The following is a 14,068-nucleotide window of genomic DNA, read 5'->3' as shown; positions in this document are numbered from 1 at the left end:
CTAATGAAACTCCTTTCCTCCACCCTTCCCTCCTTCCCAGGCTTCAATTTATCCTCAGCTCCCTCCCTCTTCCCCACCACTAGTACAGGCAGAATGGGAGGGGGTTTATGCTCACTTCATACTGCTACCTCCCCAACAGGGAGAGAAGTCCTTGCCCTGTTCTGGGGTGGGGTCCCTTCCATGAGGTCAGTCCTCCATAGACTTCTCCCATGCAACCCCTTCCCAGTTTGCCTCTTCATCACCTGCTCCAGAGTGGAGGTTTTGATTGATTTTTTTTTTTTTTGCACAATCATTGTTTTTCACTTTAGCAAATGGACTTATCTTAACTAACAGAGTTTCAGCAAACAGACTCAGACTCATCCCAACCTGTGAGTTCTTTTTAGCTAAAATTTAAACAAATACAAACAACAGAGAATCAGCACCACATTGTGTGGGATTAACAGCAGCTGGTGGTGGATCTCTGCTTAAAAGGGAGGTTTCAGGTGGAATTCAGGATTTCTGAATCCTTCTGAACTTCACTGGGATGTTTCTGCAGGTGGCTGCAGATGGAGAATTTCATCTCAGAGCACCTGTCACTGCTGATCCTGTGCGAGTTCGTGTAGGCGCAGTGGCCGTTGCCCTGGATGTCAAACCTGGATCAACAGCAAAGTAAGAGCTCATGGGACACAGCTGGGATGAGAGGGATTCCCATTTTCAGAGAGATTAACAGTGCTGCAGGAGCAGGGACCAACCTCCCAAGCAAAATTCCCATGAAGAACCCAAACTACCTTCCACTTCTCAACAGAGGGAATATTTTCATGTTCTTGGTCCCAGGAGATTCATCCAGGGATGCCATCAGGCCCCCATCAGCATCTGCATCCCACAAATCCATGGGTTGTGTCTGAATGCTTTGGCACAACCAGGGAAAGTAGTGTTTGATTGCTCCCACCTCATCAGATCTGTACCTACTTATGCCTCCTGCATCCAGCCCCCACCCCGGCTCATCCCAGGCTATGGTTTTGTTCTTCGGAAAATGGGACATACAAGGCATTGAAGAGGGAACCATTGAGCCATTTCCAAGGTCCGGAACCTTCTCTCCGGAGACCAACCCAGTACTCCATGAAGTTCCCATAGCGCAGGAGGAAATTCTGGAGGTGGGGAAAGCAAGGATCACAGGTACCTCCATGCCACTCCCTTCAGGAAATTTCCTGCAATTTCCAAATCTGCTTCCCAGAGGCTGTTCCACACCACCTCCTTGGGGGTTTCTCTTACCAGCTCCTCCCTGGTGTCGATGGTGGCCAGGTGGGCTTGGCGGGAGAGGCAGAAGTGCTGACTCCCTTCCCAGTCCACTTCCTCCTCCAGGAAGTAAAAGCACTTCTTCCCAAAGCCGATCCCACTCTCCAAGCAACTGGGCAGGGTTGGAGCAGTGCAGGATTGGTGTTTCTTAGCTGAAAACAAGCATAACATGCCCAAATGACTCATGCTGGGATTTTTCTCCAGGGAGGAGGCTTTTGGGTGGTTCCTGCACCCTCAGCCACTCACCTGCCAGTGCCATGATGACAACTGTGAGAAGCAGCACCACGGTGAGCACAGTGACCACAATGGTCACCTTTCTGGTTCTGGTGCATCTGAGGCTGAAATCTTGGGACAAACGATGTGGGAAGGGCATGAAGAGAACCCCATGTTCTTCCAGCCCTCACATTTCCTTCAACAACTTCCAACACAGCCCCAAAACACACTGGAAGCTCCCAGTGGGACACAAGTTTAGCCCAGGGGGCTTCCAAGGATTTTTGAGGCTGCCCAACCTCCCTGCATCACCTCTGTGCCGTCCTCCACCATGTAATGGGATCCATCCCCTAGACCCTCACCTTGCAAACACTTTGACATTTCTTACTCCCCCTTCCCCAGCACCTTCGATCATTTTAGTTTCCCCCAGCATGCTGAGCCATGTCCTGAGACAACATTCCCACAATCAAACTGGGGCTTACTGGTCCTTCCCTCTGCTCTCTCCTGCAGTAGCTCCATCACAGCAGCTGAGTCTCCACCTGTACAAACAAAGCAAATTCTGACTCACACTTGGAGTGGGAAAGGCCTGATTTGCAATATTTTTCTCCTAGGACAGTCAGGCACCATTGTTCCTTTGCCACGTTTATGTTTGTGGCAGGAAGGAAAACACAATTTCAGCTTTCCAAAAATCAGGACTTGCTTGGTTTTTTCAACTCTGCTTCAATCTGCTGGCTCTCAGTGTCCTGGAAAGGTGCTTGTACAAGTCAAGAGGGGTTTTCAGTCCCAGTCCCCATTCCAGGCCATCCAAGGCACCCCAGAAGGTGTTAGATGGCACCACTTGAGGCAACCCTGATTCCCCACCCTGTGCAGGGCAGCTCGTGAAGATGCGGGGGCAGGGGATACTGCCTCTGTACCTTCTTCACAAGTGGCTTCTGCCATCCCCGGGGCCACAGAGGGGACAGGGCCACTCTCCAGGACAAGAGTGTCCCTCAGCTCCTCCCAACACGAGGTGATCTTGGACAACACCTCAAGCTCACAGGGCCCAACCAGATCCTGCTCCCTCCTGGAGCTTTGCCAGGATGCTCCTGTAGTCCTAAAATAAAAACACAAAAAGCTGATAATCCTCCCAACCTCCTGGGTAGTCACAGCTCTCCTCAGCAAAGCAAAGCTGGTCCCAGAACAATTTGCTGAATATTTGTAAGGAAAAAAATCAGAAAAACAGAGCAAGGGTTGACTGACACAGACTGGAAATACTTATGGAGGCTGCTAGTCAAGTCACTGGCAACTGCAAAATGTTTCGATATTTATTACAACTATATAGAGCCCTCACATGAATGTCCAGCAGATGTTTTTGTCATCACTGTAAATAAAATTATTACCAGTCTCTGCACCTGGTACTTCCCCCAGGTAAATATATATGTATTTTCCATGTGAGAACCACCTGCCTGTGTCTGCAAAGGTAAGACCCCAAGGGATGTTTTTTTCCCTCCAAATGCTTGAATTTTAGTTTAATTGATGTGGTGTTTTGTTACTGCTCCCAATCCCCCAATTCCTCCTGCTCCAGGTTGCATCTTGGGATGAAAAACTGGTGGGGGAGGAAGAGGTGGGGAAAAGAGGTTGGAGGCACAGAAATTTCTCTCCTTCCAAGCTTTTCCTCTTATTTCCTCTCTCCCAGATTTCTTGACTCCCACCCATTCATGCACCTGTTTTAGATCAAAGCAGCTGCTTCAGTCTACAGAGTGAGGAGGCACCAGCTCACAAGCCCCCTCCAAGGTGCAACACTGGCCCCTTCAACCACAGGCCACAAGTGCCATGGATGATTTAGGGGTGATATAACCTATCAGCCTTTCCCATACAGAGCCATTCCCACTCCTGGGCACAGCCTCTGCTCCAGGGAAAGGCTCCAACTCCATTCCAGAACAAGATTCAAGTTTAAATAAACTGTCTCTAGGCTTGGAAGTAGAGGAACGATGCAGGTTTTTCCTCTCCCACCTCATACCTGCAAAGAGGCAAGAGGAAACAGAGCTGGGGAGGGCAGAAGTGGTGCTTAGGCTGAGGGCCTCTTCCCTGCAGCAGTGCAGGGACACATCTATGTCTGCTGAGGGTGGCTTTGCTCACCATCAAGTGGTCTAAGCGTCCCCAGATACTAACCCACCACAAAGGCACTGCTGCAGAAGCTAGAAGGGACTGAAAAAAACCCAATAAAATCACTGAAAAGCACTTACATGGCAGCAAAAACTAGCTCACCCAAAAAACACATCCAGACACTCAAACCACAACCCCATGATAGCAAAATCTTTAATAAAACCAGCTGAAAAGTAGTGAGTTCAGGGTTTTATCCCCCTTTCTCTTTAATTTGCTACATTTATTTCATCAACTGGTTATTTCAATCCCCTCAAAGATGAGGCCATGGTCTGCGTGTTCAGCTCCATCCCATCCCTGGCATTGTTTCAGCCAGTGCCAACTCAACCAGCCCTGAGTTTTACAGAGAGAAGCTGCTTTTCCAGAACTCACCCTCACAGCTGGGCTCATGGAGACTGAACCAAATCCCTGAGGCTGTGTAAATATGAGCTCATGGAGATGGGAAACAGATTTCTGAGGCTGCTTAACACACACTGGGAATGAGGGCAAAGAGTTCATAGTCACAGTCTGAGCACTTGGCTGTGCTCCAGCAGTTTGGGCTGTTATGCCCAGCGTGTTGCCCTATGGCTCCCAGGAAAAGCAAAGAGGTAGAGAGCACCCTCCAGAAACTGTTGTTTGCTTTAAGCTTTATGTTTAACATTCCCAGTGTGCCACATGTAATGGTTTGTGCCTGACTGGGTGCCTGGTGCCACCAAGGCTGCTCCATTATTGGCTTTTTCAACCAATGTTTTTTTAGGATTATTTATTTATTAGGATTATTTTTGCTTGTCATTTTGCCTCTTCTGGGACCCCAAGGGCAACAGCCCATGCACAACAGACCAACCATTGTTTTCAACTCCTCAGTACCCAGACAGGACAGAGAACACCCAAGGAAAGGCTTATGCTCAGATCAGGGCAGGGAGAGGGCACTCCCCTGGCACTGCCATGGACACAACAGACTCAGCTTGGGGAAATTATTTAAATTTAAAATTGTGTCCTGTTGAATCACAACAAGAGAATGAGAATTAAAACAAATCCTAGTAAAACTCATCCCCCCACCCCTCCCTCCTTCCCAGGCTTCATTTTTATCCCCTATTCCCTCCCAGTGGTGCAAGAGAACTGGATGGGGGTCACTTCATTCTGCTCTATGTTCTCCTGGACCAATAAAAAAAAACCCTTCCCAGGAGTTCCCCCTAGCTGGTCTCCCTCCTTTGAAGTTCTTGGGTCCCCATGGATCCTGGTGATCTTCCCACTTGGAGTCCTGCTTAGGCATGTTGGGAGGTCCAGGGTTTCCTTTTTCCCTGAATCTGCTTCAACTCCCAGGTGGTCCCAGGGTTGCCCTCTTCAGGCTGCCCTCACTCCAGGCACTTGGGGCTCCTCACTCTCCCTGCTACTCCTTTCAGGGTCGGGGGTCCTGGCCCTCCCTCATCTCTGTGTTCCCCCACCCCTCAAGGCTGCCAGAGGTCCTCCAACTCTGGTATCACCCCTCTTTACTTTCCCAACTGCGTGGGTCCCGTGTTACACTCTCCTGGCTCTCCCGGATATTTCCAGAACTGATGTCCTGCCCCACCAGTACTGGGTGATCACTACATGGACCCCCCCCCCACAATGTCCCCACAAGGGGCATTCGAGGCTCATCTCTGGAGTTCTGCAAGTTCCAAACACACCCTCATCCCCCCAAGAAGACCTCCTAGGGAAATGCAAAAATATTTGGGGTTTGATTCCAGAATCTGAGAGCTCCAAACACCCCTCCAAAAAAATCCCTGCCAGAGACTTCCCAATATATTTGGGGCAAACTCTCCCTCCCCATTCACCTGAGGGATGTATGGGGTTCGATGCTCCTTGGGCCGGGGAAGCGGAGGACACAGTGATCAGTATCCCTCACACTTCTTCTTCTGCTCCTTTTCATGCTCCTCCTCCTTCTCTCTCTCTCCTCTTCCTCCCACTCCTTTCCCATCCCCTCTGCCCCACAGCCACAGCAGAACTGGCTGATTGGTGGGAAGAACCCCACCAGCAATAACATGGGGGAGAATCCCCTCAGCATGGATCTGCTCCCTCATTGCCCACCCTGAGCCCTAGGGATTCACTCCAGGGCTTAAGTGGTGGGAGATAAAGGGTGGACACCCATGGAACTGTCCTTCTTCCATCCCAGCTTCACCTTTTCCCTCCCTCTTCACCCTCCTTTTCCATTGTTCCCCCGGTTCAAGCAAGTCTCTGCTGTAGGTCACACTGTTTTTCTTTGGCTGATTCTGGCCCCGTACTGACCCCCAGCAGAGCCCTGGCAGAGCCCAGAGCAGCTTCAGCATTGGCAGAGCCCGGCTGCAAGGAGAGAAACCAGAAACCACCCGTCAGCTCAAGGCTTCTGTCCCCTTGTCCCAGCCACCCACGGTGCCCAGGCCATGCTGGCCGTGCTCAGAGCTGGGCCCAAAGCTGCCCATCACTGCTGCCTTTGGGAGCAGAGCAGGAGGGCAGGACATGTGCCCAGCCTGCAGCCAGCCACGGCAGATCCATCCCCTCAGCAGCTGCCCAGAGCGGGATGCTCCTGTGCCCGCTGCCATCTCCCAAAAGCTCTTGTCCCACCCATGCCAAGGAGATGAGGACCCACCTCACACCATCTGCTGCCAGAAGAATAGCTGGTCCCAAACGATGTCCTCAGCCTTCTCCAAGGGCACGCCCCATCCACACCACAGCTGGTCCCAAGCACTTCCCGATCCAGACTGGACACCACCTAGAATGCTTCCTTTGGAAAAACAAACAACAAATTAATGAAAATCGATTACAGACAAAAAGTGGAAACAATAAACAATTTTAAAAAGTCTTATCTGTCAGGGGCTTGAGAAAGGCCCAACCCCTGCATGCTATGGAAAAATCCACCCACGGGTGAGGGAAGCCCATGCTTTCTCCTTTCCCCCTGCACTGCCCTCTAAAATCATGGTGATCCCAAAGCAAAGCAGGGGAGTGGAGCAGCTCAAGCCCTTCCTTGCCTGCAAAGCAAAGCAGCCGTGCTCAGAGTCTGGAGTCCTACCTGTGCTCCTGACATGGGGGTTTGTTTGTGTTGGGTTGGCTCCCCCAGCTCCAGCCCCAGCCTGAGGCATGGAGGGTGGTGGGGGATGTTGCCAGGGCCAGGAGTCAACTCCCATTTCATAACCACCCCAACCCATGCCCCTGGCCCTGCCAAAAACCAGCTGGGCAGCCACTGAAGAATCAGCTGCATCCACCCAAGCAAAGGGGGAACCTTTAGTTGCCAGCCAGGCTGCACAAAGCCCAAATCTGGGAGCATCCCCCTGGGTCTGGACTGATCTGCAAATTTGCTGTGAAGCCTGGCTTAGAAGAAGGTGCCAGAATCAAAGTCCATCATCATCAGCTGCCACTAGCCAGGTGGAGGAAGCAGTTGTCATCCTTTTTGTCGTCCTCCATGTCTCCAGCAGCAGCAGGAGCCCCACCTGGTACAGCTTCCCCAGGGACTCCTTCTTCCTTGGGGGTGGGACCAGGCTGTCAGGGTTCTGCCCTGCAACATCCAGGCACACGGGGGCACACGGGGGCACACAGGGGCACACCTGAGCACATCCAGGCACACCGGGACACAACTGGGAATACCAGGGCACACCCGGGGGCACACGGGGGCACACCTGAGCACATCCAGGCACACCAGGGCACAACTGGGAATACCAGGGCACACCCGGGCACACCCAGAAACACCTGTGCAAACCTGGGCACAACCAGGCACACCTGGTAACACCTGGGCACACCCAGGCACACCAGGGTGTGCCTGGGCGTGCCCAGGCACATCGGGCACATCTGGGCACAACCAGTCACTCCCAAACACACCGGGGTACACAGGGGCACACTTGGGCATACCCAAGCACACGCAAGCACACAAAGACACATCTGGGTACACCCTGGCACACTGGGGCACACCTGGGCACACTGGGACATACCTGGGAACACTTGGGCAGACCCGGGATCTCCTGGGCACAGCAAAACACACCAGGGCACACCTGGGCACACTGGGGCACACCTTGGCGCAGTGGGACAGATGGGGGCACACAGGGGAGCACCCGGGCACACCCAGGACCACAGGGGCACACCTGGGCACCCACGGGCATGACAGGGCACACTTAGGCACACTGGGGCAAACCTGGGCACACTCAGGCAACCTGGGGCACACCTGGACACACCGGGACACACAGGAACACACTGGGGCACACCCAGGCATGCCTGAGCACACTGGGGCACCCCAGGGCACCCCCTGAACACACCAGGGCACCCTGGGGCACACCCAAGCACACCCAGGCACACCTGGTCACTCTGGGGCACACCCGAACACAACCAGGCACAGCCAGGTACACCCGGGCACACTTGTGCACAACTGGGCACACCTGGGTGCACCCGGGAACTCTGAAACACACTGGGGCACACCTGGGTGCACACCCAGGAACACTGAGGCACAGCAGGGCACAGCAGGGCACACCGGGGCACACCTGGGAACACCAGGGCACACCCAAACACACCCAGGCACATGGGAACACACTGGGGCATACCTGGGCACAACTGGGCACACCTGGGAACACCTGGGCACACCTAAACACACACAGGGCACACCCGGCCACACCGGGGCGACCAGGGAACACTGGGACACACCGGTGCACACCCAAACACACCCAGGCACACCAGAACACATCTGAACACACCTGGGTGAACCTGGAAACACCAGGGCATTCTTGGGCACACTTGGGCACACCCAAACGCACCCAGGCACACATGGGCACGCATGGTCATACTTGGGCACACCTGAGCACACCTGGGCAGTTGGGGACATGCTGGGGAACACACGGGCAAAAAGGGGCACAACAGGGCACACCTGAGCACACCCAGAAATACCAGGGCACACCTGGAAACACCTGGGCAAACCTGGGCACACCTAGGCACACCTGGACTCACTGGGGCACACAAGAGCACACTGGGACACATCCGGGCACACCAGGGCAGACCAGGGAACATCCAGGTACTTCTGGACACACACAAGCACACCTGAGCACACCCAGGAACACCGGGGCACAGAAGGGCATACCAGGGCACACTGGAGCACACCTGGGCTTACATGGGCACAACTGGGTACACTGGAGCCCAACCAAAAACACTTGGGCACACCCAGCAGTACCGGGGTACACCCAGGCCCTCCTGGGTACACTGGGGTACAGAAGGATGTGCCCAGGCACACCAGGGGCACATCTGGGCACACCTGAGCACAGCGGGGCATACCAGGACTCACCCAGGCACACCCAGGCACACGTGTGCACATCTGGGCATACTGGGGCAAAACTGTGCACACCCGGGCACACCTGGGCACACCAGGGTACCCCTGTGCACACCAGGACACACTGGGGCACACCCGGGCACACTGGGGAACATCTGGTTATATCTGGGCACACCTGGACAAACCTGAAGACACGCAAACAAACCGAGGCACACCTGGGTGTTGCCGCCAGTTTGTTTACCTTTGTTAAGCTTGAATTAGTTTGCCCCAGTTGCTCCCCTGTTAGCCGGAATGGTCTGTTCCCAGTTTTCCACCACTGTAAACCCATCCCTTATTTCCAGAGAATTCCCCATCCATCACCCTTATCCTTCCCTCAATCCCTGTCTGTCTATGTAAACCCAACCCTTTGTTCTAGCTCTTTCCCTGCCCATTATCCCTTCCTCGAAGCCCCATTGATTGTCTTGCTGCCATCCCTCCCCCGTGTCTCTACCATTGGTTCTGAACATTGTAATCCCCTCCTACGACCACTCCTCTGATGTATCCTCATTGGTTAATACTTTCACCGCCCCTTGCCTTTAAAACCCGACGCACAGAGGTGCTGAGGGTCTCGGCTCAGACCTCTTCCCTGCAGTCCCAGCCCTTTCCCTCGTTGTCGCTCCTTTACCCTTACAATAAAACTTGTTCCTGGGAAGTTGGAAGAGACTGAGTCCTCTCTCTCCTTTTGCCGCGACCTACGACCACTGGGATTTACAGAGCCTAACTGTGTGGAGCTCTGGAGGTTCCGTGCTGAGGCAAGCCACACTCGCACGGTTCCCCACTCTTGGCGTTGCCAACGGCCAGAGAGCCCTGAGCTAGCCAAAGCGTGAGAGGCTGTGAAGACCAGGCAGCGTCACCTGGGCACATGGGGGCATACAAGGACACACCCAGACTCACCCCGGCACAGGTGGGCACATATGGGCAGAGCATGGAACACATAGGCACACACACCAGGCACACACAGGCACACCTGGGACCACCGGGGCACACTGGGGCACACCTAGGCACATCATGGCACACCTAAGCACACTGGAACACACTGGGGCACACCTGGGCACACCAGGGCAAGACTGGGAAAACCCGGGCACAACCGAGAACACCTGGGCATAGCTGAGCAAATCTGGAGCCACCATTGCACACCTGGGCACGCCCACATACACCTGGGCACACCTGAGCACAGTCAGGGACAACCTGGGGCTGCCCCAGCCCACCTGGGCACTTCTGGGTATGCCTGGGCATGCACAGGCACACCTGGGCATGCTCAGGCACACCTGGGCACCCAGGCCCACCTGAACCCACCTAGGCACATCTGGGCACATTTGGGGCCACCCAAGCACACCTGGGCCCACCTGGGCACACCCAGCAACACCTGATTACACCTGGGCACACCTGAGCACACCTGGGCACACCTGGGCATGCCTGGTCACATGTGGGCACATCTGGGGCCACCCAGGCACACCTGATTTCACCTGGGCACACCTGGGCACACTTGGGCATGCACAATCACACCTGGGAACACCAGGGCCCACCTGAGCACACCCAAGCACTCCTGGGAACACCTGAATACACCTGAGCACACCCAGGCACACCTGGGTATACCTGGGCACACCTGGAAACACCTAAGCACACCCAGGCACACCTGGGAACACCTGGGAACATTGGAGCAAACCTGGGCACACCCAGCTACAACTGGGCACTCCCAGGCACACCCGGGCACACTGGGGTACACCAGGGCACACCTGGAGAGAACTGGGCGCTCCCAAACACACTGGGGTACACTGGGGTACACCTGGACAGAACTGGGCACACCCAAACACACTGGGGTACACTGGGGCATGCTGGGCACACCTGGGTAAACCCAAACACACCGGGGAACAGCAAGGCACGCTGGCGAAAACCAGACTTGGACACACTTGGGCACACCTGGGCAAACCAGGGCACTGGGACCCTACAGGCGCACCCAAATACACCAGGGCACACCAGTGCACACCTGGGCACACAAGGGCACACTGAGACACACTGGGGCACACCCAAGCACACCCGAGCACACCTGGGGCCACCCGGGAAACCCAGGCACACCATTGCATACGTGGGCATGCCCAGGCGTTCCCAGGCACACCTGGGCACACCTAGGCACATCTAGGGTCACCCAGGCACACCTGGGCACCCCTGAGGGTGCCCGAGCACACCTGGGAACTCCTGGGCACATCTGGGCACATCCAGACACAGCTGGGCACACCCAAGCACACCCAGGCACAACTGGACACACCTGGGTACACCTGGGAACACCTAGGCACACCTGGGTATGACAGGGCCCACCCAAGCACACCCAAATACACCTGGGCACAAGTGGGCCCACCAGGCCAGACCTTGACACACCTGTGCACACCCGGGCACACCTGGGCACACCCAGGAACACCTGGGCACACCTGGGTCCAGGAGGGCCCACATGGGCACACCTGGGGCTGCCCAAGGAAACTGGAGCCCACTGGGAAACTGACGAGTTCGGCGGGAGAAATGCAGCACTCAATATGAATGATCAGCAAGTCTAATTTCTTGGTATTTCTAAAACCACTTATATAGCATCAATAATTAGGCTCATACATAGTGCAAAAGCAAGCTCATTATTGGATATTTCATTTAAGGTCAACTCCACCTAATTCCACATTCCTGTGATCGCTCATCTATGCTGAATTCACATTCTTCTGATCACAGCATCCTGTTCTCAGTTAACAGTTATCACTAAGGCCTTCCTGACTTTGCAACATCTCACACTAACTGTACTCCATTGTCTAACTCTTTCCCAGCTAACTGCTGCATGGGAATATGACCTTTGCTCTCTAGCCATTCCTCTACAGGAAACACATGGGCACACCTGAGCACACCTCAGCTCACTTGGGCACATATGGGCACACCTGGGCACACCAGGGCATGCCTGGGCACACCCAGGTACACCTGAGCACACCTGGGAACACCTGGGCACACCTGGCACACCTGGGTTCACCTTGGCCCACCTGGGCACATCTAAGCACACCTGGGGCCACCCGGGCACACCTGGGAATGCCTGGATGCTCTGGGGCCCACAAGGGAACACCTGGGCCCACCTGAGCCCATGTGGGTACACATGGGCACACCTGTGCACACCTGGGCATGCCTGGGCACACCCAGGTACACCTGAGCACACCTGGGAACACCTGGGCACACCTGGCACACCTGGGTTCACCTTGGCCCACCTGGGCACATCTAAGCACACCTGGGGCCACCCGGGCACACCTGGGAATGCCTGGATGCTCTGGGGCCCACAAGGGAACACCTGGGCCCACCTGAGCCCATGTGGGTACACATGGGCACACCTGGGCACACCTGGGCAACACCTTGGCACACCCCAGAATACACAGGCACACCTGGACACACCTGGACATTACTCGGCTCACCTGGGTACACATGGGCATGCCTGCACACACCTGCACACACCTGGGCACACCAGGGAGCACCTGGTGCTGCCCAAACATGCCTGGGCACCTTGGGCACACTTGGGCACATTTGTGTCCTCCCGAGCACACCTGGGTTCACCTGGGCACACCCAGGCACACCCGGGCACACCTGGGTACACAATGGGCACATCAGAACAGAGCTGGGCACACCTGTGCAGATCTGGGCCCATCTGGTCACACCTGGGACCTCAGAGGCACACCCGGGCATGCCTGGGCACACCCAAGCACACCCGGTCATGCCCACACACACCCGAGCACACCTGAGCACGCCTGGGAGAACCTGGGCATACCTGGAAACACATGGGCACACTTGGGCAAACCTGGGCACACCCAGGCATGCCTGGATACAACTGGGCATACATAGGCACACCTGGGAACACCTGGGAACATTGGGGCACATATGATCACACCAAAGCACACCATGGCACATCCAGGCACACCCGGGCATGTCTGGACACACACAGGTACACCTGGAAACACCTGGTAACACCTGGATACACCTGTGAAAAACTTCAAACAACTGGGCACACTTGGGCACATCCAGGCACTCCTGGGCACACATGGGACCACCAAGCACACCTTATGCACACCTGGGCACAACTGGGCACACCAGGGCTGACCTGGGCAATCCAGGCCCTACCTGGGCACACCCAGACACACCTGGGGACACCTACATACACCTGGGCACACCTGGTCTCTTTTGAACCCACTTGCGGCCACCCAAGCTCATCTGAGCACACCCAAGCACAAGCAAGCACACCTGGGAACATCTGGTTACACCTGGACACACCTGGGAACACCTGTGAACACCTGAGCACAGCTTGGGCACACCTGGGCACTCCTGGGAACACCTGGTGCCACCAGGGCTCACCTGGGAAAACGTGGTAACACCTGGGCACAACTGGGTGTACCAAAACTCACCTGGGCACCTCTGGAAATACCTAAACACACCTGGGCACACTCGGGCACACCTGGGCACTCCTGGGAACACCTGCGCACACCTGGGCACAACTGGGCCCACCTGGACACACCTGGGAACACGTGGGGCCACCCAGGTGCACCTGGACACAACTGAGCACACCCAGGCACGCATGGAGACAGCTGGGCACACCTGGGCTCACCTGGGCACACCTGGGCACAACTGGGCCCACCCGGCCACACCTGGACACACCTGGTGCCACCCAAACATGCCTAGGCATGCTGGGCACACTTGGGCACGTTTTTGGCCACCTGGGTACACCTGGGTACACAATGAGACCACCAGGGCAGAGCCAGGCACACCCAGGCATATCAGGGCACACCTGGGAACAGCTGGGCCCATTTCAGCACACCTGGGCTCACCTGGGTACACCTGGGCACACCCGGGCACACGTGGGCACACCTGGCCACCCCCAGACACACCTGGGCCCACCCAGGCACACCCAGGCACAACTGGGCACTCTGGGGCACTCCAGGGCACACCCAAGTACACGTGGGCACTCTGGGGCACTCTTGGGAACACCTGGGCACACCTGGGACCACCTGGGCACACCTGGGGCCACATGAGCCCATCCAAACACAACTGGGAACACCTGGGCCCACCTGGCCCCACCTGTGCTCACCCAGCCACACCTGGGCACTCTGTGGCACTCTTGGGCACACCCATGCACACCTGGGCACACATGGGCATGCCTGT

The 14,068-nt window shown here is 55.7% G+C and overlaps 1 protein-coding gene across 2 annotated transcripts; it reads right to left on the bottom strand.

Moving 5' to 3' along the window:
* Nucleotides 1-372: 372 nt before the first annotated feature.
* On the bottom strand, nucleotides 373-4,083 carry LOC102109998 (C-type lectin domain family 2 member D-like). Of its 2 annotated transcripts, XM_014262781.2 has the most exons (8): nucleotides 4,000-4,083; nucleotides 2,400-2,578; nucleotides 1,968-2,024; nucleotides 1,522-1,620; nucleotides 1,252-1,427; nucleotides 1,024-1,127; nucleotides 768-887; nucleotides 373-632 (listed from the first exon to the last, which is right to left on the bottom strand). In XM_014262781.2, exons 2-8 carry the CDS (start codon nucleotides 2,422-2,424, stop codon nucleotides 479-481), a joined length of 735 nt encoding a protein of 244 aa, XP_014118256.1. In that variant the 5' UTR covers nucleotides 2,425-2,578; nucleotides 4,000-4,083; the 3' UTR covers nucleotides 373-478. The 2 variants fall into 2 exon arrangements, with proteins under 2 accessions (XP_014118256.1, XP_014118257.1); XM_014262782.2 differs by lacking the exon at nucleotides 768-887.
* Between the last annotated feature and the right edge of the window lie 9,985 nt (nucleotides 4,084-14,068).

The sequence above is a fragment of the Pseudopodoces humilis genome, chromosome 19 (assembly GCF_049639895.1).
Source record: "Pseudopodoces humilis isolate 2021_Gansu_Grassland_sample_001 chromosome 19, ASM4963989v1, whole genome shotgun sequence".
NCBI classification, from domain to species: domain Eukaryota; kingdom Metazoa; phylum Chordata; class Aves; order Passeriformes; family Paridae; genus Pseudopodoces; species Pseudopodoces humilis.
The sequence above is the reverse complement of the archived record's forward strand: the minus strand, read 5'-3'. Positions and strand labels throughout refer to the sequence as shown.

Bases quoted from the DNA above. Each gene is read 5' to 3' on its own strand.
- LOC102109998 (XM_014262781.2), bottom strand. From the start codon at position 2,424: ATGGCAGAAGCCACTTGTGAAGAAG. The intron at 2,025-2,399 runs GTACAGAGGCAG...TTGTTTGTACAG, and splicing joins AGAAGCCACTTGTGAAGAAG to GTGGAGACTCAGCTGCTGTG. The intron at 1,428-1,521 runs GTGAGTGGCTGA...GCTTGTTTTCAG, and splicing joins TGTCATCATGGCACTGGCAG to CTAAGAAACACCAATCCTGC.